This window comes from Callionymus lyra, chromosome 2, assembly GCF_982586985.1.
Source record: "Callionymus lyra chromosome 2, fCalLyr1.hap1.1, whole genome shotgun sequence".
Lineage (NCBI taxonomy): Eukaryota > Metazoa > Chordata > Actinopteri > Syngnathiformes > Callionymidae > Callionymus > Callionymus lyra.
The window spans coordinates 9,317,438-9,340,714 of NC_141819.1; the positions used below are offsets into that span (position 1 = coordinate 9,317,438).

General features: G+C 39.1%; 1 protein-coding gene across 4 annotated transcripts in view; it reads right to left on the bottom strand.

Annotated features, from left to right (window-relative positions):
• LOC148085267 (serine/threonine-protein kinase BRSK2-like) overlaps window positions 1-23,277 on the bottom strand; it is a 63,288-nt gene that overhangs the window by 5,009 nt on the left and 35,002 nt on the right. The window contains exons 3-17 of one of the 4 annotated variants that reach the window (XM_087783424.1): window positions 17,910-17,995; window positions 14,022-14,162; window positions 11,622-11,738; window positions 11,449-11,482; window positions 9,909-9,977; window positions 9,185-9,331; window positions 8,581-8,612; window positions 7,002-7,166; window positions 6,842-6,939; window positions 6,618-6,771; window positions 4,870-4,929; window positions 3,920-3,980; window positions 1,232-1,439; window positions 1,040-1,088; window positions 555-678 (exon numbers count right to left, since the gene is read on the bottom strand). In XM_087783424.1, coding sequence (XP_087639550.1) covers window positions 555-678; window positions 1,040-1,088; window positions 1,232-1,439; window positions 3,920-3,980; window positions 4,870-4,929; window positions 6,618-6,771; window positions 6,842-6,939; window positions 7,002-7,166; window positions 8,581-8,612; window positions 9,185-9,331; window positions 9,909-9,977; window positions 11,449-11,482; window positions 11,622-11,738; window positions 14,022-14,162; window positions 17,910-17,995 — 1,545 coding nt within the window. Of the gene's footprint in view, window positions 1-554; window positions 679-1,039; window positions 1,089-1,231; window positions 1,890-3,919; window positions 3,981-4,869; window positions 4,930-6,617; window positions 6,772-6,841; window positions 6,940-7,001; window positions 7,167-8,580; window positions 8,613-9,184; window positions 9,332-9,908; window positions 9,978-11,448; window positions 11,483-11,621; window positions 11,739-14,021; window positions 14,163-17,909; window positions 17,996-23,277 lie in introns of all 4 variants that reach the window. The other 3 variants (XM_087783421.1, XM_087783425.1, XM_087783423.1) reach the window with 3 other exon arrangements.

Consider the following 23,277-nt stretch of genomic DNA (forward strand, 5'->3'; position numbering starts at 1 on the left):
GTTCAAATGATGTTTAAAAGGCTTCAAGCAGGAGCGCAAGAGACTGGTGTTGTGCGCAGCAATGGAGTTGAGCGCGTGTATGACAGCTAGAGTGCACATGTATGACATGTTGAACGCACGTGTATGACTGGTTGAGCGCACAGCAGAGTGATTTTGAGTTTAAAACAACCAAGACACACTTGCTCAAAACGGTGGCAGTAATCTTACTCCATAGTTGCCCGCCATTATGTTACGTGCGTCGTTAACCCCAACCCGTGATGAGGTAATTCCGCCCACGGTGTGTCGGCTCGGTCGGCGCAGAGTCATGAAAGTGTTTGTCAACAAGTCACCCACCAGGTAATGTTCATATATAAAGCGCTCCGGATTATAAGGCGCACTGTCGTTTTTTTGAGAAATTTAAAGGCTTTTAAGTGCGGAAAATACGGTATTCTGATGTTTTAAGTGTCTTTTTGGACGAAGATGGAAACAACGGAGTAGAAAATGAGATACATTTTCGGGTGAACTATTCCATTATATTAATTAAAAAAAAAGGTCAAACTTCTCAGCAGCCTTACAGAGAGGAATGCGTGGACGATGTCAGCCTTGATGGAGTTCAGGGGTTTGTCCCGGATGACGATGAAGATCTGCTCCTCTTTCTCCAAACTTATAAAATTTCCAAACCAGGACTTCTTCGCCAATCTTGTAAAAGAAAACAAAACAGTGAATTTGAATGACAAAAATTTTTAAAGTCAGTGTTACATATTTAATATTAATAGGCCAGAAGACGAAGGTGCTTGTGGTATTCCTTGTGTAATCTCAGTGTCAAGATGCCCCGAAAACAAATGTGTTAGTAGTATCCCTTGTGTTATCTGAGGGTCAAGGTGACCTGAAGGATTAAAAAATTTCATTTGTGGTATCCTTTATGTTAGCTCAGGGTCAAGGTGACCCGAAGGCCCGAAGACAAATGTGTTTGTGGTATCCCGCAGTCAAGGTGAACCCAGACACAACACTAAATGTAACATTGTGAACTGAAAAGAAAACACTAACAAATGTGACTCACTCTGGGGACGAGTCCGGGGTCAGACTGGACATGTCCTCTTGTGTAGGAACTGTGGGCGAAGGATCGTTACTACATAACAAGTGCTGTCTCAACCCTTAACACTGTTTTTTTTCATCAGTGCATCAAAGTTGAAGGTTGTGCATTTTTCCGCACCATCCGGTCATCTGCTGCAACTGGAGCGAGGGCACCTACCTTGCATTTTCCTCCGGTGGAACCGTGGAGAACCCAGGAAGCTGTTCTTTATGGAGTTGAGGCGCGTCCGCCAAGGCATCCCCCCAATGGAGGGGCTTGGTGGGGGTGTGGGACTGGGTGTCCCCGCTGGACTCTCCTTCGGCGTGTGCACCGGGGTGCCTTTAGGGGTGGGAAGAGGGCTTCCTCTAGGGGAAGGGTGGGGGGTCACCTGTGTGAGGGGGACAGATTTGCCATTGTGGTCAGGGTGAAGGCGGTGTCTTCGGAGAGGGGTCATGGGGGGTACGGGGGAGAGAGGGATGGAGAGCTTAGGTGGGACCGTAAGGGGCGGGTGGCGACGGACCCTCGGGCTGTTGGGGATGCAGGGCGCCAGCGGCTGGCAGGGTGTGGTGGGCTCAGACTTGGGGGCGGACGGAGTCTGAGCCGTGTTGGGAAGCGGGTTAGACCGAGTGGTCTGCAAAGGCTTCTCCGACACCTTGGGTTTGGCGGGAAGTGTCTGCGTACGGGGGTGCATGAGGGGCGACCCCATCTTGGGGTGATAGGAGTTGGGGGTGCGAGGCCCCACTCCGTTGAGGCGGACGTCGGGGGAATGGGTGGGGCTGCAGTTGGGGGACTGACACAGGTCTGGGGACTGGGGCGGGATGAAAAACCGCCGGGTGGGCTGTGATCGGTCATGCACCGCGGCAGCCAATGAGAAGGAGGTAGAGGAATAAAAAAAGAAAAAAAAACACAGAGCAGAAAAGGAAGGAAAAAAAAAGGCAGCGCATGTTGGAGAGGTGGAGCAGGCGGGAGATGGTGAGAGTGCAAGAAAGAAAGAAACAGAACATGCCGTTAGCACTGTGGTCAGCCAATCAGGAGGCAGCAGTGGAGCATTCACGAGGCAGTAGAGATGCACCGAGGCCGAACCTGCCGACTCATAATACAGTGTGTGTCTCGACCTTTATCACTTCATAGTCTGCCACTGTATGTCTAACAAATATTTACCAACATTTTTCCTACTCTAAAATAATTTTTAAAACACACACATTAACCAAATGTAAGTCAAAAATGTTTAAATTAAATTTCATATACAGTCGATAAAATACCAGGAATCATAATAATAAATTTTAAACGTTTCATTTATTTATTAGTAGTCAATAATTAGAATTAGATTTAATTAGATTTTCATGATACAAGATCAGTAAATAGAACTTTTGAATCTGTTTTTTATGATTTTCATTATTTATTGTCAACACAAATAGTCTTTTATTAGTGATGTGTCGATGAAGCTTCATGAAGCAGTGTCATATATTTCAGAGGACAGTAGGTCCGCCTTCAGCTTAAAAATGATGTAGAACAGCTCTTCAAAGCAATAGATTATAGAGCAAAGAGTGACATCTAGTGGACTCAGGAAATAATGACACTGTTTCATGAAGCTTCATCGACACATCACTAGTTTTTAAACTGGTGAACTTTATCAACAGATATCGTTGTTTGCAGCCTAAATTGTGTTGCCTGATGCTTTCATTTCAGAACTCTGATTTGGTCCTAGACTGACTTGAAACCCCCTCCTACGTCGGTGCATCTCTCAGTAGCAGCAGGTCCGAAGCTAACCAGTTAGCTCGACTCTCCGCCCGGGAGAGCGCTGGCACATGCAGAGCAGCCGACGCTCAGTTTGATGAATGAGCCGCGAACAAACAGTTGCTGTTTGTTCCTAAGTATAGATACATGTGGTGAGACACGCAGAATGAATCCCAATGGAATGATGGTTTGTTCCATTTAAAAGCTTGTTGACGATCAAACCTACTTTTTCTATCCCTTCACAGAATTGTTCCCCCTTTTCCAAGCTTTTAAATAAGTGAAACCTGAGGGCATCACTAATCCAACCTTTTTCTTCTTCTTTTCTTTATTGTCGTCAAATTATGACAATCGGAAAAAATGCTGTAGCTAAAGAATTCATTAATTTATTTTAGGTATTAATATTAGAAGTTTTATAAATAAGTTTAAATTTCATTTAAGCCTTTTATTTTAAGATTACTTTATAAAGTTGCTCTGAAATCTTGGCAAACGAGAGGTTACGAGAGTCCATCATGACGTAAGAATGGCTTCACTCCTCCTCCAGCCAGCTGTAATCACGCCCCCGCTTTGTTTGTACAACGAGTCCCTTCGGACTTCCGGGATTGATGACACGCGGTCAAAAACCTCCATGTTTGACCAATCACAGCGGAGTGGGCGTGGTTTAAGATTTAAGACATTTTCTAATGTCATTTCAATGAAAAGAGAGTTTTGTACAAAAAGACACACACTGACTATACAATAGAGTCAACTATCTATTTAACACACACATTAGTTGCCATTAACAGATTTAAAAATATATATATTTTGAGTTGTTTGAAGTGTCCATCAAAGAAACTGTTATGATAAATTGATTTAGATTATTGATCGGAATTCCCTAATATTTGGTTTATTTTATTAAATTATTAATAATCCAGAATTCATGGTAAAGTGGTGAGATAAGTGATGCTTCGTCAGATTTCCTGTTTTAAAACAATCTTTTCAGCATTTCAGAAAGTGCCTCATTGAATGATTGAAAACAAAAAAGTATAAATATCAAATGCGCTGGTGTGTGGGCACGTGTGTGTGTGTGTGCGTCCTTGTGTGCAGATGGCCGTGATAATGTTTCATTACCGGAAACCACTGATCGGAACTCACCCTGGGACTGCTGAGTGGGCTGGTGGAGAGACCCGAGGACGCCCCGCTGATGGAACGCGACCTAAAACCCAACGGTGGAAATTAGAATTCTCACCAGCAACATTTCCCCTCACACCAATGTGTTCATAATCCCACTCGAGTCCCCGAAGTCCCTCGATTCATTGACTGAGAACTCTCGAAGCACATCTCTGTGACGGTTATTTCCTGCAATAGTAGCTTCGCTCTTCATCACAGCTGATCATTGAAGGAAATATTCATGCATTACTTTATATAAAAATTGGGATTTTATGAAGTTATTCTTGTCTAAGAATAGGTCATAAGCGTATAGAATGTAATGTGACATTTACGACTAAATTATTCATCTTTAACCCTTATATTATTTCGGGGTCAAGGTGACCCGAAGGCCCGAAAACTAGTCATGTGTCGATGAAGCTTCATGAAGCAGTGTCATATTAGTCAGAGGACAGTAGGGGGCGCCCTCAGATTAAAAATGATGTAGAATAGCTTTTCAAAGCAATAGATTATAGGGCAAAGGGTGACATCTAGTGGACTCATGAGATAAAGACACTGTTTCATGAAGCTTCATCGACACGTCACAACCAAAAACACATTAGTTTTTGGGCCTTCGGGTCACCTTGACCCTGAGAAAACACCAGGATTAATCAGCCTATCATCACCACCAATGTGTTATAGTGTAAAACCCTGAACAGAAAATACTTGGATGAGAATATAGGGGAAAGAAAAGTAACTGGTCCCATCTGGACGGATGGACGACACAAAAGAGTGATGTATGGACGAACAGTTAGAGGTCAGTGTTTTCACAAACATGCTACATTTAAAGGTGGTAGAGAGCGATGGATGAACGACACAGACAAGGAACAGAAAAACAAAGAAGAAACCAAGAAAAAAAGGAAAACCGGGTTCACTGGGACGGTCGGACTGTTCAGTACCTTTCCTCCTTGCTGCAGTTAGCGTTTGTGATATCCAAACTTTTACTGAATACTGATTTGCTAAAAAACAAAGAAAGAAAAATGAAGAGACAAACTGGTCACTCACGTCAGGGGGGGTCGTCGTGCAATATTGGCAGAAACCAACGAAAACAACTCAAAGGAAACACGATCACGTGAGGTAAGAACATGCGGAAGTCAAACACTTTGAACACATGCAGATGTGCACATATCTGGGAATTTGGATGATTACAAACAATCCTGTTAGCTGTTAGCAATCCATGTAGCATTAGGGCTTTGATCATGATAGCATCAATAAAATCAACGATAAAATCACGACACGATAAACATCCTCAGAAAACTTTTTAAATTACAGATAAAACAATAATGTGTCTTTAACATTTGTCAACAAAAGTCAAGAATACTTAAAATTTTTCATTTGGAAGATTCATATGTTTCTGTTCACGGCACATCTTTAGACTATATAGACTTGTTAGGAGCTCACGACACACCTCCAGCCCAACATTTCCTGAACAATCAACACATTTCAGGTTGGTGTGAGAAAAATAAGTCGACTTTAGCGAAACAGCTGGTTCATAAGAAATGCTAGTTTGAAGTGCTAGTTCAGTCACGTTTCTCATTCTCTACTCCTACCTTCATGTCAACTAAGGGTTGGGATTATTCTCAGAGTAATGTGTTCTTTTTAGAGTTATAGACAAAAATGTTTGTTCATTTTAATGTAGCGACTGGAGCTCAGTTGTCTTAGTCCAAAAAGACACAGCCAACCACTCTACCATCTGAGCTATGACGCCCCTTTCACTTACAATGTGTTTGAATGAAAATAAACTGTAAACTGAAAGACCTGGAGTTTCAGCTCCAATCAAATTTAGGCTCTTACATACAAGAGCGACGTTACAGTCGAGCAGTATGGAGGTATTTGGATGTTTTTAAGTGTCTTTTTGGACGAAGATAAAGACGAAGAGCTACAGTCGCTACATTAAAATGAACAAACATTTTTGTCTATAACTCTAAAAAGAACAGATTATAATCCCAACCCTTAGTCGACATCAGGGTGAGTAGAAAATGAGTGAAGTTTCAATTTTGGTTGAACTATCACTTTTAACAAAATGGACGTCATATCATCATATGTTGACCATTTTCAACAAACCGAGATCATGCTTTAATCATGTGTGATGTGCAACAGAATCCATGCACTCGTCAGACACTCCTCACGCTGCTGGTCATGCAGGTTCGGACTTTCTCTTCTTGCTAAAAGATCCAACTACGTGTGTCTTGTTTGATTATAGACTTAAAAACGTTGCTACTTTCTATCAAAAGATTAAGTCGACAGAATCAACTAAAAGCTATTTGAATAACAATAATGATCTTCTTCCATTGAAAAGCTCTGAGCTAAAGTATGTTTATCATATTTAGTTAATATTATTATATTTGTATCACTGCTGGTATTGTTATCATAGCATGTGTGATAAAAGTAATGTTGTTGAAAACATTTGGAGTAAATAATGAACGACTTGTAAAACGGCAAAAATGATATACAGCTCTGTGCTTCAAAAAAGGATTCAAACAGACATGTAAACTCTGTGTTATTCTTCTTTCTCACTTGTATACAAGTAAAATGTGCGTCCAGATTTCTAGCTTTTTTACATTAAGGCGGAAATAGTTCTGATAAATCCCGATTGATGGACTCACGTTGCCTCGAAATCACATCCTGAAAACACTCAGCGTCGTACCTCTGACCGTGGTTAGCCATGTCGAGAGCACGTCGCACCGGAACAGGTGACCCTCCCTCGGTTACCGTGAGCACCTCCATGGATTTTCTTTCCGGTCTCCGCTTGGCATGGCGGCTCAGCATGGGCGAGTCCACGCGCTTTCTCGGAGGGTCCACTGTGAATTCCCAGATCCCGGATGAGTTTTAGGTAAAAATGCTAATTTTAAGTCATGTTCGCTAGCTCACCAATCTCGTTACGTGGGGGCAAATTCTGGTCTTCGTGACTTGGGTATCTCTCTTTCCTATCCAGGAGCAGGAAGTAGATCATCTTCTCTTGGTTTTCCCTGCAGGAACAAAAGCCGAGGTCAGACACCGGTGAGTACGTTCGGACTCGTCTGAGACTCACTCCTCCGACAGCAGATCTTTGGAGAGCTTATCTTTGTCCCTGAAGCAGCCGAGAGAGTGCATGCTCTCCAGGACGTCCGGGTCGATCTCCTCGGCCGTGGCCAACGTCCTGATGGCCACTTTTCTTGGGACGGGCTGCTCAGGTTCTGGTTCGTTCTTCCCAGCTCTGCAACACAACGGCGTAACATATAAGAACTCTTATTTGTTTTTGCAAAAAAATATGTTACATTCACAGGTTTGTGTAAAAATACTACAGTTATAGACATTAATGTAGATGTTATTGTGTCTGGAGACATCCACTTTGTTTTTTAATACTAATACAAATAGAAATCCTGAAAATATTGTATTTAAAAATGTGTATCAGATGAATGTATACAGTGTAAAGCCAGCTAGCAAATGTAATTATTTCTATTTTCAAAATGTATTTACATTAAGAAAACTGTTCTACTATTTATAAAAAAAAATACATTTCCTTGAACATTATCTCAAGACCATTATACATAAATCTCTTAAAAGTAAACAAACAAAAACCACAGTTAACAACTGTCGGAATACTCCTTCATTCCTTCATCCTTCCATATATCAAATGCCATTCAACTACTTTAAGTATCAGTAAGAATGGACTATATACATATGTTCCTCCTCTTCCTCATTTGTTTTAAAGGGACAAATAAATATTTTTCACTTGCTCTGTTTTAAGCTATCAAAGAAGACTTTAAATAGAAGTTTTATCTCAAGAGCAAATTATGTTTGCCTCATGTTTTACATGTTTAAGTTTGCTTAATATCCGTTTGTTTGCTAATGCTAGCTAGTGTTGCTATGCTGCAGCAAAGACAGTTGAATCTGAAAAACAGATCCCGGTTCCTGTGTTTCCAAACTTAATGTATTAATGTGATGTTGTTTACTTTAATAACAAAGTAACACTATCAAATACATTTGTTTAAAACTAAAATAAGGGGAAGAGGAACTTGAAAACGTGAAGCACAGTTACGGTGTATTTTTAATTGATTAAATTCATTAAGTTATCTTTTGAAGTGACAATGTCAGAAAACATGGCTGGTAGGACTCGACCTGATCAAACGTGAAATGAATGACCGCTGCGTATATTACCAAAGTGGCAAATACACACATACTTATCATGTGTATTGATGAAACTTCAATTATGAAGGTTGAAATGCTTGATGTACTTTTCTGCTGGTTTTTGACTTTGAAATCCATATATTCTATAGTCTAAGAATAAACTAAAAATAATAACTAGTTATGTGTCGATGAAGCTTCATGAAACAGTGTCATATATTCAGAGGACAGTAGGGGGCGCCCTCATCTTAAAAATGATGTGAGGTTTCAATAGAATAGCTTTTCAAAGCAATAGATTATAGAGCAAAGAGTGACATCTTGTGCACTCAGGAGATAAAGGCAGTTTCATGAAGCTCCATCGACACATCACTACCAATAACCCTGTTTAAACCTGTGACCTGAAGCATTAATAACAATTAATTCAACATGACTCGAGTAAAAAGGGAAATTCAAAGCAGTGCAGAGAAGATACAGCATTAAAGAAAGATTTTTCAGATACTTACAAATACCACGTGTGCTTCTGGATTTGATCCAACTGGAACAAGAAATAGAAAAAACATGTTAAAGGATATATTTTAAGAAAAATAATGCTTTGGAAAACGATGATAGTTATAAGCCTTGGAGGATTTTAAGCCAAAAAGATTAAAGTAACTGCCAAATTCAAGCCAAACAAGAATTTGTATTCAGCCTTTTTATCCCTCATAGATTCAGATTTCTTCATTTAAATACATGAAAAACTTCCCACTCAAAGCACTTGACATTTGTGTCACAAGCCCTGAGGAGCCGCTCGAATAACTGATCCAATATTTAAATACTTTCAATATTGGCGCAGCCCCGCTGACCGTGGCGCAGGGAGTGGGGGGTCGAATTGCAATTTGGGGATTTAAAGTCTCAGAGGAGTGCAACAGAGAATAATGCGTTAAAGGGAAACGAGCAGCAGTGGATTAATGGGGGAGGCAGCGACAACTGTGACAGACGGAAGTCAGGGGCGGAGCGTGGGTGGGTGGGGGGGTGATGTATTTTCAGCTGACGTGGAAATATTTTTGAGAATCAATAATGAGGTAAATACTAGCTCCCGATTCGAGTATCGAAGAGAGATGCGAGTACCGTGAGCCTCTTGCCGGCGTCGACCTCGATCATTCCACGCAGAAGGTTCTGGCAGTCTGGAGGGATGAAGTGAGGCATGTGGAAAACTCCCAGCTTCACCTTCTCCAGGAGGTTCCTCAGGTTGTCGTCGTCGAAGGGCAGAGCGCCCTGGAGAGGCAGAGCAGACTTTAAACTCATACGTACCCGAGAGAGAAACTTGAGTCGTTGATTATAAAAAATAGAATCACTCAAACTGGAAAATGTGTCCAGAAATGATTTGAAATGGAATTTTCTATTCACAAATCCGGTTGGATTTTGACAACATTCCCTTTAAAATTACCAGATGGAATTTTTATATAAACTAACCCGACTGTAGCGTGTGATTTTAGGATGCTAAGTGTCACGATAAGATATATATTATGTCCATTTTTTCAGTGGTAATTAATTAATCGGTTGCATGAGAAAAGGTCCCATGATCCACTTTTCATTTAATTTATAATGTGGTTTAATATTTCATGTGTGTGCATTGTTTCTCAGGATGCCATTATTTTTTAATGAGTGAGCTTTAAAAATAAAGGAGGAATGTGCAAGTCTTTATTTTATAAAACATGTTGAAAAGCGTAGGAAAATCAAAGGGTAAAACATGTAAGATATATTAAAAAGAATATTTCCTCACCAACCATCAATCACGGGTTGATTCGAGACGAGATATTTGTGTGATTTTCACAGACTTGGACACACTCACCACTAAAAGTGCAAACAGAATGACCCCACAGCTCCAGGCGTCTGCTTTCCTGCCGTCGTACTTCTCGCCCTGCGGCGGGAACCAGACCAGAGATGAGACTCGCGTCTTGACTGTGACTTTCATGCTGAGACTGTTGCACAAACTGATGATCACACTCGACTGCACATTTGTAAACAAACAAAATCCCTGCAACCTTTTTTTTTTTTAGCTCGTCTCCTAGAATAATTCATATGACGGATGTGATTTGGGCCAAATAAGAGGAAGATAAGTTGCTTTATTTTCTTGTTTAGTCTATCTTCTTCCCCACTTTCATTTATCTTTATCATCCTCCCGTCATGAATCTTTTTTTTTTAAATAAATGTCTCACATTTTGTCCAACTTGTCAACTGTCACTTCTTTGCTCAAGCTTTAAACTTTACACAATTGTTCTTTAACCCTTGTGTAATCTCGGGGTCAAAGTGACCCGAAGGAAGGAATGTGTTTTGTGGTATCCCTTGTGTTGGCTCTGGGTCAAGGTGAACGACCAGCCAGGGGGACAACACAAAGGGATGACACAAACACATTTGTTTTCAAGGGTTAATGATCTGATTAATAAAATGTATGTTTTGAAAGAGCAATATTCATCCTTGTATCATAATATGTTGATTTAATGTGTAACAAAAAGTCTTTAAGACTCAAGATTATTATATTATCTATTTAATATTTTATTTTATGACATAAAAAATATATTTCGCAACCAAATTGATTTATTTGGTTGGCGAATTTCCAGCTTTATTTAATTATGAAATAATTTAGTCAATTTTGGAAAGAGGCGATCCAAATATTTACTTGTGTCATTTCCAGACTATACTTGGCATCAATGAATGGATGGTGAGATGTGTAGCTTTTGTTTTTTTCTGGTTGTTTAACTGCAGTTTTACAAGCACTAGTTGGAAAAGTTGATTTATTTAATATGTATCTTTCTGTGCTAATATCTCATGCTACAACGTCAACACAATTATTATTATTTTTTTCAAATTCATTGTGGCTGCTCTATAGTCTGGAATTTTTTTTAAACAAATAATTATAAGAGGGTTTATATAATCTTTGTATCCTTTTCTTTGCGTTATTTTCTTTGATATAAGTTCTTTATGTTTGCACTTTGTCATCCCTTGCACTTTGTTCTTTTATTTGCACTTTGTTCTTGTTCTTGTTTTAATAAACTATCGTCTGCCTTGAACTGAAAACCCAGTGACCTAAAGGAGATCTCCAGAGGGATTAATGAAGTCTATCTAATCTAATTTATTAAACTAATTAAACTAACACATAAAAAAAGTTATTTTAATTTTACTTTATTAAAGGAAGATGCTTATTTAAAAAAAACAACAACAAAATCTATCTACATTTTTTTTTAATGAGACTTCATTAAATATTAACTATTTTAAAAAAATGTCACAACTGGTTCTGGCGGACATCTTTTGTTTCCACCGCAGCACGTAACTGGTCGTAGATGTCAGTCCCACGAGGAGGGAAGTTAAAAATAGAAACAAACAGCACTTACCCTAATAACCTCTGGACAGGCGTAATGTGGCGAGCTGCAGGAGAGAATGACGACGACAATAAATCACACACTCCAGCTCAAACAGATCAATGGGCCGCCATTGAGTTGGTTTTGTGTGATTCGCGGTGGCGGTGGACGTGTCGTCCGAAGAGGAAGCGACGCTCGAAACTCACCCGCAACTCGTCTCCAGCAGACTTTCCCCGACCTGCAGAGACGCCATGCCGAAATCCGCTATCCTGATGTTGTTCTTCTCGTCCAGCAACAAGTTCTCTGGCTTCAAATCTCTGTGGCTGAGGTTGAGAAGCACATCGTGTCAGTCACGAAGCAAGACACAAACAAATTTGAGTGTAATTCGTATTGTGGAATCAATCAATACTTTAGATTCTCCGATCCCGTCATAGAAACTCACAGACTTTTCAACTGCTCCTGGAGAATGAACTTAAATATTGTTTGTCACTATTATATTTGAATTTGCTTTGTTATGTCAACAAATATCCTTTAAAAAAACCTGATTCAAACATTACAAAACATTAAACGAATCTCATTTAGTTAAATCAGTGACAATTATCAGGTTATAAGGGTAGATGGTGAAGAGGAAAGGGGGCCAGTACTGTCCCCTGAGGTGCTCCTGTACCGCAGACCACAGTGTCAGACGTGATGACCTTCAGTTCTGTGGTCGATTTGACCGATCACTGCTCCGGTGACTCAAGCGTTTCTTTTGTACGTTTATTTGCTTCCAGAGCCGTGTCCTTTGTTTTACAGAACGAATTAACGGATCACGTTAAAGTTGGTTTGACATTAAATATTCGCTCCAGAACCCGCCGAGTCTTCGTCCGACACATGCCTGAAGTAGGTCACTGATCTGAGCGAACTTCCAAAATCCTCTTTAGCTACAGTTGTTCATCCCTTTGGTAATTGATTGGATGCTTTTTATGTTTATTATCTGAACAGTTATGTTAGGATGACAAACAGCATCTGTCACGTCCCTGCACTTTTGACGGTGCTGCCACAACTTCACGACTAACAGAAGAAAATAAATGTTTTTTTCTGAACTCCACTTAACTATTTTGTATTTTGTGTTATCAGTTTTATCTTGACCTTTAAAGTATATACTTTATTGAATATTGTTTTGATTGTTTAAGCGCTTTGTGACCCTGGTCTGGAAAAGCGCTATATAAATAAAAACTACTTACTTACTTACTTACTTACTTAACCCAAAATTGCTTCGATCTCCACGTCATAAAAGCTTGTTTATCTCTCTGTTTGTTGTGTGTCTGACAGTTGGACAGGATTGACTTCACCCTCTCTTAGGGTCAATTAATCATTAAGACGAGTCGCTCTCACTATAAGATTCATCAAATAAACACGAGTGTTTCTCCTGGTCCATGAATCTGGACTTGGTTTTCCTCTTCATGAATGAATGAAGTCTCCCAGACACCAGCTTGTATGTTCATTGTTTAGGTTGTGAGCGCTACGCTTATAATCCTTCACGACAGCCTGACGACGGCACGTCAAATTGTACGTGGCATCTCCATTTCATGCTGAAACACTAAATAGAAGAGTGTTGGCGGCGAGTGTTCTCTTCGTATCAAAAGTTTGCGTTTAAAGCTGGATGAGGTTCCAACACTTTCTTATATCATCGCGAACATTCAAACAAAACCCGTCTGCACCTCAGACAATCACGTCACCTCGGATCACCAAAGTGGTCCGGACGGTTCGAGGGGAATAAGGATAACATATCCAAGAATGGAGGGGTTCAAACACCACAAAAATATATCTTATTATTACTATAATATGATCTATTATTGTCAAGGGTCCCTGTTCCCAATAGTTACAGGAACAAAACCTAAACCTAAAAAAACATTTTTTGAATTAATGTCATTATGACATTTTAGCTAAATAAGCTCTAATATATATATAATAAAGTACAGTTTTTAGAGAAAAAAATTAGCATTAGCATAGCAATTTGCATGAAGGAAAAATAAAAAAGGGCCTGAAACTGAAGAAGAATTTGGTTGTTACATGTTAAAAATGAGTAATAAAAATTAATCCAAAATAAAAGTGTTCGTTCGCCATCTTTAATTTAGTAAATTTTCATTAAATAAAAGTTGTATTTGTCCCGTGCCATTGAACGCAACACAGCCAGGTCTACGTAATTGAACGCACCACTGAGACCACATTCATCTGCAATTGATCCAAATTAGTTAAAGCTTTTTCATAGTGTTTTTAAATAAAATGTTTGGTATTGTTTTATCCCACGTCAAGCATTTTAACGCAGAAACAAAACCACCTATGAATGTAAACATTAAGAGTACATTGTTTTTCTGTAGGAGTTCCCGAAGTAAACCCACACCAGTACAGGAAGATCATATAAGCTCCACAGAGAGCTCCAGGTTGCCTCGATCAGTCAGTAACATAAAGTAGGTCAAGCCTTCTTGATGTCAGGGATATCACTAACAGCTACCACACCCTGCTCCCGAAAAACTACTTTGTGAAAATGTTTACTCCAGTTTCTACTTCAAATACATTTGTTATGTGCCCTGGAGGACCTTTTGGAAAACCACTGCTCTTACCATATAGAGTGACTGTGGCAGAAGTCCAGCGCCGAGATGATCTGTCTGAAGAACTTTCTGGCTTCTTTCGGTGTTAGTCGTCCCTTCTTTACCAGGTAGTCGAACAGCTCGCCGCCGGACACGTGCTCCAGCACCAAATACCTGCAGTGGTGACAAAGCATTTTGATGTTCAATGGTTTTTTAATCACCCCTGGCAGATAAACTGGATCTGTGGTCGTCTGGAAAATACATTCTCGACAACATGCTCGCGACAGCAGCTTAGATTGAATGTACTTATTATCATTTTTAGGTATAGTTCACCCAAAATTCACTTATTTTCTACTCACCCTCATGTCGACTAAGTGTTGGGATTATTTTCAGAGTAATCTGTTCTTTTTTGAGTTATAGACAAAAATGTTTGTTCATTTTAATGTAGCGACTGGAGCTCAGTTGTCATCGTCTTCGTCCAAAAAGACACTTGCATCAAATACCTCCATACTGCTCGACTGTAACGTCCCTTTTATGTTGAAGCCTTAACATTAAAAATTGTTCCAAAAAATGTTTTAATTTTCTGAAAAAAAAATCATGTGGAGGCTTCAATCCAAGAAGGACGTCATAGACGAGCAGTAAGAAGGTATTTGGATGTTTAAGTGTCTTTTTGGACGAAGATGAAGACGACAACAGCTTAGCTCCAGTCGCTACATTAAAATGAACCTACATTTTTGTCTATAACTCTAAAAAGAACAGATTACTCTGAAAATAATCCCAACCCTTAGTCGACATGAGGGTGAGTAGAAAATGAGTGACATTTTAATATTTGCTCTAGACCAGTGGTTCCTAGACCAGTGGTTCTTAACCTTGTTGGAGGTACCGAACCCCACCAGTTTCATATGCGCATTCACCGAACCCCTCTTTAATGAAAAATAAAATAGGATTTCTTGTATTACCCGTCTCGGGCTCTGCAGCTTCAAGAAGTGTTCCTTCAGTTTTGCCGGTGCGAGACTAGAGTTGCTCAACTTGGCTTTTGAAAATCGTGCAGATAGTAAGCTCACTCCCATCACGTTCCGTATACATGTGAATCCATGTTGTACATATTTGTCCGACCACTTTCTTCTTTTGCCCGACATAGTTAGTACGGATTAAAATATTAAAAAGGAATAACACGACGTACTACAACGACAGTTGCACCAAATTCCCCTCAGCACCCCTAGGGTTCGATCGAACCCAGGTTAAGAACCACTCCTCTAGACTCTAGAGTTTCTAAAACCGCTTCATCTCTGCAGTAATAACTAAAGCACTTGTACCTATTTCATTAAAACTCACAACTGAGTTTGTCAATTATTACTGTGTGTGTCTTTCTTTAAAAGTTGGATTACAAAATATTAAGGATATACTGGTCGTTTATTAAATATTTATTTTTTGGGACACCCAGTTATTTATTCAATGGATTTTTATGGGTGGTTGTATGTTAGTTAGTGGAAAAAGTGGAAAAAAACAAAGAAATATCCACAGAAAAAGGAGGTTGACCAGAAATCCCGGAATTACAATCTAGATTCCCGGCTAAGACAGATATTCCACTGCGTGGTGTGAGAGTTTTTCTTTTTTTTAAACAAACTTAAGCCGATAAGAATTTGTCTTTTCCCTGATTATGTTAATCTACGTTAAAAAAAAAATGAAATAGTGATTCATCGGAGTCTCCACATCATGAATGTAAATCCTCAGCCTGAGCCGTGAGATCCTCGTGTCTCATCCTGCTCACACTCGCCGAGGGTGAAAAAAAGAAAAGAAAACCTCAGGATGGTGATTTATTACCAGATTAAAGGATCCACTCGTGCGTTAACTTGTCAGGGCGACTTAAATGAGGAGACACGTGCGAGCATGACCAGGGTCCGATCTCGCCGGATTACCAAAACAAATCCCGGGCCTGATCAATTATTGAGGAGCACATTAAGTTGTGTCGCCGCCTTCGCGCGTCCAAGATTAATGTGTGCGATAAAAACAGATGTGAAGTAGCCGGGGAGCCGCTGGATCCATTAAAATCTCAACAGTGTTCTTTCATTTGTAACGCGACGGGTCCACGCGGGTTTTAATAAGGTTGTAAACATGACATTTAAGGGGCCCGAGCTCGAGTGTGACCAGCACCGACGGAGCTACTGTTCACACACCAGCTCAAACTAGTGTTTCATTATTGAACATGTATGGACGTCATTTATGATCTCATCTAACCTTTTGTTGGGTTTAGACATAAGAGCGTTATTTTTATAAAAAGCATATCTCGATAGTGCCTGGATAAACTACTGTTCATCCTCATTCACTCACTCATACATTCATTCCTCTGGATATTGGACTTTATAATGCTGAGTTTGGTAGCAGGAGTGAAGTGAAAAGATGATTCTATTCTATGTTAATATATGTCATTTTCTTTGTGTTGTTTCCTTAGATCTATGTTCTTTGTATTTGCACTTTGTCATCCCTTTCACTTTGTTCTTGTTATTGGAACTTTGTTCATCTATCTATCTATCTATCTATCTATCTATCTATCTATCTATCTATCTATCTATCTATCTATCTATCTATCTATCTATCTATCTATCCATCCATCCATCCATCCATCCATCCATCCATCCATCCATCCATCCATCCATCCATCCATCCATCCATCCATCCATCCATCCATCCATCCATCCATCCATCCATCCATCCATCCATCCATCCATCCATCCATCCATCCATCCATCCATCCATCCATCCATCCATCCATCCATCCATCCATCCATCCATCCATCCATCCATCCATCCATCCATCCATGCATCCATGCATCCATCCATCCATCCATCCATCCATTTATCTATCATCCATCCATCTATCCATCCATCCATCCATTTATCTATCATCCATCCATCTATCCATCCATCCATTTATCTATCATCCATCCATCCATTTATCTATCCATCCATCCATCCATTTATCTATCATCCATCCATCCATCCATCCATCCATTTATCTACCATCCATCCATCCATCCATCCATCCATCCATCCATCCATCCATCCATCCATCCATCCATCCATCCATCCATCCATCCATCCATCCATCCATCCATCCATCCATCCATCCATCCATCCATCCATCCATCCATCCATGAGGTACATGTCCTTACCTTGGTAATGTTAGCTTGACATTGACATCTTGCCTTTTTTATTCCATCATTGGTGAATATTTGAAAGAGATTTGGAAACATTTGGTCGCAAATCTTGAAAATTATTGAATAATTATCGATAAAAAAAAAAGGTATTTCTTTATTTATCATTCAAACGAACACATAATGAACACTATTATTATTATTATGGTATATTATTTCTTCATTACGAGTGACTATTTGAAGGGAAATGTTGAGTTATTTTGACAATTCTATTGACGTAAAAGGGAAAACTGTTTAAAAATATATATATTGTAAAACAGTGGCCGTGACCCCTGGTCCCACTGCTCCGCAAGGCATATGTTCCCAGGTCGCACTGGAGGAAAAACTAATGCATATAATTGTCTGTTCTATTGATTATTACTGCCTGAATGTTGTTTTACTTTAGAATAATTAACATATTTGCTCTGAAGTTACATTATCATGTAACTCTTGACATGTTGACAAGATGCTGGTTTCAATCAAGTTAAATTATTAGTGATGTGTTTTTCATGCACTTAACATGTTTTTCATGCTACTCGTGCTATTTTGTTTTTATCTTAAGGTCCGTCCGTGAATATTGTGACATTAAATCAAAAGGTTAGGGACCCCTGTTACTAAACACTGAAAAGATATAGCCATGAACTGCATCCCGGTTACCTCAAACAAGACATTGAATTCAATAGGCATTCCAGCTGGTCAGCACATGTACAAATAGAAATATACTCACAGGTACTTCTTGTTTTCGTAGACATCGTGCAGCTTTAAAACGTGAGGATGTTCGATGAGCTTCAGAATGGCGATCTCGCGCTCCACCTGTTCGTAAGAAAAAAGTGTTGAACAAAAGAACTCGTAAAAGAGAAAACTAAACTTCAGAAAGTAAGGCAGCTCATTCATCATCCAGCAAGTTCAGTCTTTTCTGTCCGGACAAGTGGATGGAAACTTAAGTGAGAGAAGTTTTTTTTAAAAGAATCATAAAGTGTCAAGAGAAGAAGAAGTCGCTCCAGGGCTCAAACTCTGAGAATAGTGTCCACGAATCGTTCACCTCAATTATCGAAGCTTCTTCTTTGCTGTCCTGTTGAATTAAAAGATCCATCTCGGGCCGTGTTACTTTTATAAAAAGGCCTTTGTCACATCAATTCATGGACTAATCGTTGAAGATCTTCAAGTCACTTTAACTTTATAACTTTAGAGTTTAAACCGGGGTTGCACCAGGATACTGTCCTCAACCTTAATTCATGTAATAGCAGGGAGGGATGGATTAAAAAAAAAAAAGTCAGCATCCCGAATGTTTAAAATGCTGCAAGAAGTTTTGATCGGGTATTTTTATGTGTGTGTGAACATTTAAATTTGATTAAAGGTAAGAAAGCAAGAAGTAAGATACCCTTTTTCAACTAAAAAGCTAAAAAAATAAAACGTATACTGTCAGTTTTATTAGGATGGATTTCACGTCTTACACTTCATAAAACTAATAAGACCTTGTTTAAGAACTACATCATGAATTAGGTGTGTCTATTTATCTTCTGAAAACACAGTTTCGGAAGCTCTGTGTGGATAAACCAATATAGATTCAACCCTGAGAGCTGGATCTGCAACGTTAACAGTGAAAGGAACAGGACTAAAACACACAAAAACTTATGTATAAGTCACAATACTCTGCTATAATCATTGCACAATCACACGTGTAGAATGTATACACGTCTCTTTTTATTTTAACAGCAAGAATATTGAAGCTTAATTTGTGGTAGTCAATTTAATAATAGTGAAAAAAGGTTTTAAAATAAAATAAAAGGTGAATTGATCCCTATTGTATTGTCTTTAAGTCAAGCTAAGAAGTTGTGTACACTCTTCCCATGAATGGTCTTGTAGTCGTGACTCCCTTCAGAAGGTACACACGGGCGTGAAGATCGTAAGAAAAGATTAACTTAACGTTGGAAACTTTAGGTCGTGCCCGAGCATACCTGAGCTCTGATCAGTGGTGACTCAAGCCTGCAGAAGCTGAGTCAGCGAGTCTGAGTCAGTGATGCGACACGTCGCCGAGACACACTCGGTCAGTGCGGAGAGAAAGTGATGGACGCCAGCTCTTAAATTACATCTGCTCCGGTTCTCACATGGAGTCTTATAAAACAGTCTCAGAGCGTCTTTCAAATCAAGAAGGAATTTAAGATTGTCCATGAGAATGGCGTATTACGAGATTCATTTCAGACCGTTTTTTTTTTTATCTGATGCAAAATCCTGTTCACATATTAACTTGTATGACTCATGTATGTTTCTGTTTTAAGACATATATACATACCACAGGAAAACGTGTTAATAACTGCTTCACAAACAGGCAAGTTCTGGATGAACTATTGGAAAGTTGTTGCTCACCGTTCAGTATCAATAAAGTTGTGGTGATAGTAACAACGTCGCAGAGTCAAAGTGCAACAGACAGGTTTTAAAAAAAACGAGAATACAGACACATCGTGTTCTGGACAACAACGAAAAAAAAACGATCTGGTGTGAGTCACCGCAATGTGTGTGAAAGAATTTGGTGTGAGTCACCACGAATGTGAGATGTGCTCACAGGGTTTGGTGTGAGTCGAAGGTTTGGCGTGTGATTAGCAGCTAATCTGGTAGATGTGGACATCAAGATCTTTTATAACCTTTCATTGTATTTGTATTTCATTGTGAGGTCTGAGTATCTGAGTGTTTAATTTTGTATTTATAATTGTACCAACTCTAACTTTATTCTGTTCTTTTCTTTGTATTTTTTTTTAAATATGTATTGACAATGTTTTAGTGCATATTGAGATCATATTTAGAAATAAAAGTTATTTTATTCTTAAATGGATGCTTTTGAAATACTTTACTCACATATTTAGGTTTCTTTTTGTTGATCTTTCTTCTTTCCCCTTTTTGAACTTTTTTTTTTTTGCTTTTGGCTTGGAGTCCCTCATAACAGTCACAGTCTATAGTGTGGCCCCTCAGGAAATTTAATTGCCCAACCCTGATTTACAAGATATTTGGATATGATCAGCTGTCCAGCAATACATCTATGTTGATGCACATTTTTTTCTGAACAGCTTATTTTAAATATTGCTTTTAATTGTTTTCTAGTGTGATTAATCAAACAGGGGAGTTATTAGTCACATATTTCATGTGAATGTGTAATTGTCAAAACATGGCTGCGGTGATTGCCGTGAGTAGGAGACATTACAATTTGATTAAAGATCATTTACATCCTTTTTGTGCGCCACGTGTCGTGGTGATACAAACAAACACTCTCTATGTAGCTATTTTAATATTCACCTTCTTTTAAAAAGCAAATAAAAAAATCATAAGACACAAAATGCCATTGTTAAGGCTTTGAAGACAGACACACGCACACTCAAAATTCCATCTTACTTTCTAGATCCCGCCTTACAGAAGTGCTAATCCAATTGGGATTGTGTGTCCTTAATCCTGCTTCTTCTGACCATAACTCACAACTCTATTGGACACACTCACAGATAGAGAAGAAACTATTGGCTTTTTTTCCAGCCCCTCTTTAAACTTTAAAATCTAAATATACATTGCAAAAACTGGGAGAAACTTGGGCCAGAAAACACATAATCGGGTAGAACTCAAGGGTTCAACATCTTTGCACCCATTTTCCGTGGAAGAGTTCCTCGTAATGAATTGTGAGGACGGACCGAAGTCACGGGAAGTTTCAAAACCCCAGTTTAATTGAAACAAGAGACACCAGAGAGGCCACGAGAGGGTCGTAAAGCAGAAGATCCGCTCGCTAATCAAATAGCCACGGCAAGGAGAGAGAAGGTGGAGAGTTTAAGAAGGACGGAACAGAAAGTTAGGAGCGATATGGAGATGGATGATGGGCCGATGATTTGATTCAGAGTGTCCCGGGGGAAACGAGGGTGAGACGGGGACGATGAAGTATTGATGGCGGAGGCGGTGAAAAGTCGGTGACAAGGGTGTGATGGCGTGTGGATGATATGCGGGCGTGACGACTCAGCAGATTAAGGTCAGCGGTGAATCAGGGGAAAAAGGACAGATGCTCTCTTCTGGATTGTAATATGAGTAACGCGGTCGTTTCTTTATTTTTATTCAGTGGACCTGTCCACGATCAAACGTCATCCATAGCAGACAAATCACTTATCTAACTTTTTTTTATTACTTTTGTGCAGAGGTATTTCATAGTAGGCAGAATCTTTTCACCAAGAAACAAACCTATATATAATAATAATTTATGAAACATAAATGGTGAAATATTTGCTTCAGACACAGTTCAGTCGTGTTTAACATCGATCACATGCTGCATCTCAACATCGCTCTTGACTGAAAAGTTGAAAGAAATGTTGTTAAGATTCTGAAATGATCTCATACTTTTGCTTCATACTTTTATCAAGAAAATATTTTTAACTAGATTAAGAAGAATAAACTTGTCCATTTTCTAAAACTTGGTGATGTGCTGTTGAAGCTTCATGAAGCAGTGTCATTATTTTCACTATTTTTATTTGTTTTGAACAAATGTTCCAATGAAACATCATTTTGAAACTGATGGCGCCACCTACTGTCCTCTAAACAACATGACAATGTTTCATGAAGCTTCATCGGCACATCACCACTAAAACTATCGAACACACGTCAAATTATGTTAACTTTTTTCTTTTTAAACAACAAAATACATGATTATTTGTTAATTGTTTTTCCTGCAACCTAAAATTTAAAATTCAGATTGAGAAACATTTGGTTTCGGAACAAAAAAAGATCTGTTCTGTGTGGAGTTTGTATGTTCACATTTTTTTTGACAATGACTAAAGGAACCTTGGTAGATCTTTTTCAGTCACTCGCCAAAGATCACGACCATTGACGAGATTGATGGATCACATGGTCAAATCGAGAGCCGTCACGAATGGGGAATAATCCTTATGTCGATGCACACAAGACCCCACTAAAAAAAAAGTGTTTAAAAAAAAAGTGTTTCAAGTGTAGGCCAGACATTATGTATGTGTAATTGTCCACACATGGCTGCAGTGATCGCTTCGGGAAGGAGACATTTCAATGATAGAAGATAATTTTCCATACTTGTTTTTTTGTGTCACTTGGTGAAGTAAATGTTGTAACACACACCTCACGATTACTTCATTTCTAGATCCCACTTTTCAGAAGTGCTGAACTCTGTGTTGTGTCAGCTTGTCTGATACATTTTGGGATTGTGTCTTAAATCTGGCTTTTTCTCATTTTCTCTCACAACTCAAATCTCCGATTGGATTTTTATTTCTCCTGAAAAGGGACAAGACATTCCAAATCATTGGTTCTCAGTGGGAAAACAGTTGAATCGGTCTTCAGGTGAGCTGAACTCCAGTGATGTGTCGATGAAGCTTCATGAAACAGTGTAATATTTTTAAGAGGACAGTAGGGGGCGCCCTCATCTTAAAAATGATGTGAGGTTTCTATAGAATAGCTTTTCAAAGCAATAGATTATAGAGCAAATAGTGACATCTAGAGGACTCAGGTAATAATGACACTGTTTCATGAAGATTCATCGACACATCACTACTGAACTCCATCTTGTCGGTTTCAAATTTGGCTGCAGATCTTCCTGTTCTTTTTTTAACATTTAACGCAAAATGTCACTAATACAGTTGTTCATTATGTCTAATTTACATTTACATTTACATTTACATTTGGATGTTTACTCACTTCCTTTTTTGAAAACTACACAGAAACTTCCTTGTGTGGAATATTACAAATCATGTCTCAAGCTAAAGTCCAGTTCGTTTCAGTTCAATTCTCCACCAGAAGGAACATCTCTCCTCTTTTCAAATACATAATTTGTACGATTTTACACGAAGAAAAAAAAATGCTCTCAAGAGTTCGATTCTGTCTTGGTCAGCCAGGGTTTGAGATTGGAAGACAAATCAGAGGTGCATTCATGTGGAAATGAAGCAAGCTGCTGCATTTAGGGGTTCTATGTGAAACAATCAACAAGAGGAATGTAAATGTGTCTGGAACTGTGAACAGAGGATTCATTCATATGCAAAACTGCAGAAGAATGCGATGCAAAATTCACCGTAGATGGAGTTTTGAGTGAGAACGACATAGTTTTGGAAAGA